Source organism: Nannobrachium achirus (assembly GCF_963921795.1).
Source record: "Nannobrachium achirus genome assembly, chromosome: 15".
In the NCBI taxonomy this organism is placed as follows: Eukaryota; Metazoa; Chordata; class Actinopteri; order Myctophiformes; family Myctophidae; genus Nannobrachium; species Nannobrachium achirus.
Genome location: NC_137822.1, coordinates 41,861,213 through 41,867,744, shown reverse-complemented (window position 1 = coordinate 41,867,744; position 6,532 = coordinate 41,861,213). Strand labels below are relative to the sequence as shown.

The following is a 6,532-nucleotide window of genomic DNA, read 5'->3' as shown; positions in this document are numbered from 1 at the left end:
TAAAGGAGGTTACACTCCCTGAACCACTGCTTTATAGACTCTATACTTCAGAGATTCATATTGTAAATAATATAAATTGTAAATATTGTACATTTATTGTTTTATAATGTTGTTTATTATTACATGTTTTGGATCTGGTCAATAAAAAAATAAAAACCCAAAGAAAACAAAGTTCTCTCTCCCTTTGAACATTGCACAATGCAGCACAACGCGTTGCAAGCTTGTAGATTTGCTATTTCCGGCTAAGAGATACACTATGGTGAATAAAGGAAGGGACCAAGTAGAGTATATACCGCTTGGGGACCCCCGGTCAATGATATATGAGGTATATGCACATACAGGGTTTAACTGGCTTGCATCATTTTGAAATAAAGGTGCAAAGAAGTGTCTGAAGACAAGTGAGCTGGTGTTAGTTTCAGTTTCCTGTGTTGCAGGGGCGAAATTAGATCTTATTCTGCATGGGTTTTCAGATCAAAAGGGCCTTGTACTGCTGTGAGGGGGGCCCATAGATTAGGAGATTATAGATCCCTAATATATTGGAAATGACAAAATACATATCGTCGTTGTCGGGTGTAAACCTCGGGTGTAAATCTCCAAGTTTCAAATTTGTATGTTCTTTTGCCAAGTAAAGCCCTGCTTCATCATACAAGGCCGTCGCACAAAAGTAGTGAAAACAGCAGATCTACAAGCACACAACGCCTCGCGGTGCAAGACGTTGTGTGCTTGTAGATCGGCTGTTTTCACTAGTTTAAATCATTTTTAAAATGAAAAATGCAAAACGAACGGTTTTGGACATACAAGGTTTTCACCCAACAACGACAATATGCACATACAGGGTTTAACTGGCTTGCATCCTTTTGAAATAAAGGTGCAAAGAAGTGGCTGAAGACAAGTGAGCTGGTGTTAGTTTCAGTTTCCTGTGTTGATATGAGAGGTGAGAGGTTTAGCATAGAGAGGAAAGTTAACATTTTAATTAACTAGAAAACATGCAGATTTCTGAAACACTGAAGGTTAATGTTAGCCTCGTAAACCAGCCTCCTCTGGAAATCTACCTTTAAAGGACAACTTAGTTTTCTTACAACAAGGGTTCATATTTTAGATTGCAATTAGAGAAAAGAAAAAGTGAGTTTTTAAATGTTTTCATTTGCTTCGTTCTATTGTTTTATCGCGTTTACAGTGCTAAAATGTGGGGCATGCGTACGCATGATGGGGGCATGCGTACAAGTGGCTAAATATGTATGTTTAGACACAATAAGCCAGCAGTGTCTTTATTGCTATTTACAGTAACACTTCTAGCGTAAAATGACATATTTAGCCACTTGTACGCATGCCCCCAACCACTGAAATAAGAATCTCTAAAACAATAGAAAGAAGTAAATGAAATAATTTTAACTCATCTTTTAAATTCTTTAATTACAATCTAAAATTTGAACCCTTGTTGTAAAAAACTTGTCCTTTAAAAGCAAACGAAAAATCTCTTCAAATGGTGGTCCGCAGCTCAAACGCTGGACCTTGATATGAAAAAGGGTTGAAAATGTAAAATAAATTCTTTGTAAACAACAACACCTTCTTATTCCCATATGAGATACAATACTCAATCACAAAAAAAATAAGAAAGGAGAGTGAATCGGAGTGTAAATGGAATTTACTATGGAGAGAGAGTAATCAAGACAGGTACAACAGAAATAATGGTTCAAAGGTTCGGGCTCTCTCGGACAAATGATGTTTTGACATGAGTATATCGTCATTGTCGGGTGAAAACCTTTTATGTCCAAAACTGTTCGGTTTGCATTTATCATTTTAAAAAAATAATTAAACTAGTGAAAACAGCCGATCTACTAGCACACAACGCCTCGCACCGCGAGGCGTTGTGTGCTTGTAGATCTGCTGTTTTCACTACTTTTGTGCGACGGCCTTGTATGATGAAGCAGGGCTTTACTTTGCGAAAGAACGTACACATTTGAAACTTGGAGATACGAGGTTTCTCCCCTACAACGACGATATGTATGGTCACTTGGTAAGTCCATCGATGACGTTTAAACAGTTCATAGGACGTTTCCAAAGACAAAGAGTTCATTGTAATCCATGGTGTCAGCGAAGCCTTATAAACCAAGGTACAGGCTCCATGGCAGTAGATAAGGCCTGTTCCTACAAGACAGTGACCTGGCCGTGTGGGTACTGTGCACAGAATTCCACAAAGCCAAGGTTTAATCTGGTCAGTGTCACCCAGTCACAAGCTGGGCCTTGGTGTCAGATGGTCAGTTAGTCATCAATACAGGGTTCCCACACATCCTTACCAATCAATTTCCAAAACCTTTCCAGAATATTTAACCCAATTTCCAGGACTATATAACAATAATTCAGCCCAAGAACGAGTCGCTTACTCCTATGTGCAATGCCCAAAGACAGGTATGCCAGTGGTTGTTAACCTTTTCAGCCCGGCACCCTGACGAGCACTAAGAGTTGAGGAATTTTGTATAACACGGTTTTATTGTGAAAATAGCCGATCTACATGGTCACAACGCCTCGCAACGCGTGGCGTTGTGAGCATGTAGATCTGCTATTTTCACAATTTCTGCATCTAATATTTGACAATTTGGCCAATGTTTAATTTGTCATTTCAGAGATATTAACAAAATAATAATCAAAGACAACCAGTAAGACTCCCTAATCGGGAGATAAGCGACCGTAGGTCACTTATCTCCACAAGGACCTTCTCAGGACACTTGATAAATTCCAAAACTTTTCCAATACTGGAAAGATATTTTTCTAAATTTCTAAATATTTCCAGGAATTTCATGACCGTGGGAACCCTGTCAATGTGAATTGATAAAAAGATGATATTAACCATAACAATTATTTCCTATCAGAAAACCACTGCGCTACACAGTTCTTTGGCTCATGTAAGGTGGACTTTGTATTTGAGTTCAGTTTACTGGCCAGTGTTCTGAACAATACCAGAACGCTTCCCCTCAAAAGATGCTCATTCCGGGTCAAATCCGGCGACCTCGCAGTCGCCACAGGGTATACCATATTTAATACATTTTCTATTCCAAAATAGCAGATATACAAGCTCTTAGCATGTGAATTTGTGCTATGAGCTTGTAGATCTGCTATTTGTATAAAAAATCATGAAGGTTTGGCAAATCACTCAATATGACCAATATATATTCTTAAAGCAGATGTTTTTTTTACTCAAATCTTTGCTTTCTGGTGGGTCCCTGGCACCAAACATTTTCAGATGGGGGTCCGCGGACAAATACATATTAATTTGGGGGTCCTTGACATGAAAAGGTTTGAGAACTACTGCCCTAGATGTGGTAGCACTGCTTGTGGTTCTTACTTCTTACTTTTATTGGTTCGTCTTTCCTGTGTAGACTGATAAGGGCTCTGACTAATATATACTGTAGGTGGAGGATGTCTAGTTTGTCTGAAAATGTAATTGATAAGATTAGACGATAGCATCGCCGTAGCGTGACTACAAGGGCCCTCATCAGGGTCCAATCTATCATCATGTTGGGGGTCCTTGGCACGAAAAGAAATGGGTGGCAAGGACCCCCTTAACATGATAGATTGGACCCTGATCAGGGCCCTTGAGACAAAACGCGTTGGTCACATGTGCGTTTTTTAAACTTTGCCAATCAAAACCATGACTCAGTTAAAAATCAACTGAGCGGAGTAAGTTCAGCTGTTTTTCACACTTGGATGTCAGCTACTTTCAGATACTACTAAAAGGGAAGGAACTTAAATGTGCTGACCCACAATTCCTCATTTCCTTATTATTTACGGTACAACTCTGATACCCATGTCATTTGTCGAAGGGCAGACAGTCACTCATGACTAAAAGGGTATTTAGAGAAGCAGTCAAATAAATACATTTATGTGGAATGATTTGATGATGGAATGATTGTGAAACAATACACCAGATGAAGGATTATATCAAAAATCACTTTTGTTTAGCTTGTAGATCAGCTTGTAAATCTTTCTTTCTCATGGTCCCTGGAACAACAACTTGAGATGGGGGGTCCGTGGCCAAATACCTGTAACTTTGGGGGTCCTTGACATGAAAAAGTTTGAGAACCACTGATTTAGAAGATGGATTTAGAAGACATTTTATAGAATCGGGTCGAGATATTTGCACGATTCTTCAAAAATATCAGATCTCGCAGCAAGCTCTACCAGCTTATATATCTGCTATTTTTCAATAGCTAAAGAATTAAATAATACTTAATGAAAGTTCAAGAATCTGCATCCAGCTAAATAACTATTCTCTGGAGTTCAGCACACCTTTTCTTAATGCTCTGTGATCGGTAGGAGCGTTGCATGTTTTCATCGCTGTTAGCAGGATGTGCTGTGGTTGTGCCATATCAAAACTGAAATGTGTCAGTGTGTCAGACAGCAACACTCGAAACTGTTTAGCGACCCACACAGTTGAAAAGCCCCTAAACCTCAAGTCTGGAATTTACTTTGCACAAAATAACCAAGATTTCTCACATTCAAATAGCCTACAAGACCATGCATATGCAGGGTTAAGATCAATTATATTTGTGAAAGGAATCAATAAAAGAATAGGTCTCATCATTCAATGCTTAACATGTTTAACTAACAATTTTAAAATTAAACCATAGACCTGGACAATGTTGCTAACAGAGTCTACACTCAGCATGAAAGTTGTTTCTATATGTATAATAGTATGACTTAAAGACCTGTTGCAGGCGAGCTTGCAGAGTAGCCAGGTACAACAAAAAGCACTTTCCCCAGCTTTAATTGCTACCGGTATGTACAGTACTGGATGTTATATATCTATGTAGCCTTTTTGCAATAATCTACCAAACTCAAAAGATGTTTCATCTTTTTTGCAAATGCTGCGGAGCTGTTTTCACTAAACGCACAGTATATTACAAATTCACACATACACCCACATACACAAACAGGAAAAACATCAGAGAATTAAAAATGGTCAGATGTCAAGTGTTCAACCTCAAGACGTGTGGTGAGCATCTCCCTGGTCGGGCTGGTGGGTGACGACGTCCCCTCCATGCCCCGCCGCCGCCGCACCCGCCAGCCCAGGACCCGCCTGAGGCTCTGCCTGAGCCTGTCCTGGAGCCCCTCATTGACGTGGAGGTAGATCAGGGGGTTGATGGCGCTGTTCAGACACACGAGACCACGGCTCGTCTGGTGGGCGATGTAGACCCTGTCGAACCACTCCCGACAATCGCCTTTCTTTTCCAGGATCCTGGCCCTCAGGTTGAGGTTCATGAGCACGTGATAGGGGATGTAACACACCGAGAAAAGCACCAGCAGGATGAACAGCAGCCGCAGGCACCGGCGTTTCAGCACCGCGTCGATGTTGGCCTTGGTGCAGAGGACCGCGGCCACGTGCCCGTAGCAGCCCAGTATGATGAGCAGAGGGACGCAGAAGCCGGTCAGTGTCCGTCCGAGGCTGTACGTCAGGTAGCCGTCGACCTCGTCCGCAGAGGTGGTTTGAAAGCATTTCCTGCTTCCGTTTCTAGTGGACGTTTTGGTGAAGAGCGCGTCCGGCACGATCTGAACGCACACCAAGACCCAGACCATCGCCGTTATGATCACAGAGTGTGTCTGAGTGATTCTTCCCATCACTCTCATTGGATGGACTACAGCCAGGTAACGATAAACGCTAATTGAAGTGAGAAAACCGATGCTGCCGTACAAGTTCAAGTTGAAGCAGAATCGTGTTATCTTGCAGAAGACGTCTCCGAAGATCCAATGGTTCCCCAGAGCAGTGTAGACCACCAGAAACGGGAGTGTGAGCAGATACAGCATATCAGCTATTCCAAGGTTGAAGACAAAGATGTTGACGTTCCCCAGTTTCTTCCAGTTGTGGGACAAGGATTTCAATCCCCAGCCATTCGCAATCAGACCAACGACGAGTACTGCGATGTAAACACCCGGTAAGAATTTACTTGGAAAGTTGAGGCTAAACTGACACAATGAAGCGTTCATCATTCTGTCTCCCAGTGAACAGCAGGTTGATATGCAGACAGAGGCTTGTTGCAGAAGCTGTGGTGGGCGTTATATATATGAGTCATACAAGAAGCAGAAGCAGAGTGGTTTTCTACAATTTCCTGTTCTCAGCATGCATTGCCAACACCTCACTTCAGTAAGCAGGAAACACCACCGGACCTGACATAACCTAATAATAAGCCTTGCAGAGCCATGTGGCACGTTGGTGCATTATCTCCTGTTTCTGTAGCGTGTGCGAGTTAATGCATGAGTAGGCCTAATGACCTTCCAGCCATGCCTGAACGTGAACGTGAACCTAACCGTAAGTAAACTCACAAACATTATGTCTAACCTTCACCCTAACGTCACAAACCTTTATGCCCCTGTGATGTGATGAGGCCTCGGTCTGGACACTATCCGTCTCTCTTCTCTCTCTCTCTCTCTCTCTCCTATCTATCATGTTAATGTCTAATTGGGTGATTGTCTAATTGCTAATTAATGCCTGTCTGTTTCTCATCTGAGGAGGGAGTGGCTTTCTGGCTTTCCTTCT

At 41.8% G+C, this 6,532-nt stretch overlaps 1 protein-coding gene across 1 annotated transcript; it reads right to left on the bottom strand.

Annotated features, from left to right (window-relative positions):
- Positions 1-4,950: 4,950 nt before the first annotated feature.
- LOC308299861 (P2Y purinoceptor 1-like) lies at positions 4,951-5,985 on the bottom strand (the record flags this gene model as incomplete). Its single annotated transcript, XM_080743644.1, has 1 exon — positions 4,951-5,985. One exon carries the CDS (start codon positions 5,983-5,985, stop codon positions 4,951-4,953), a length of 1,035 nt encoding a protein of 344 aa, XP_080599770.1.
- Between the last annotated feature and the right edge of the window lie 547 nt (positions 5,986-6,532).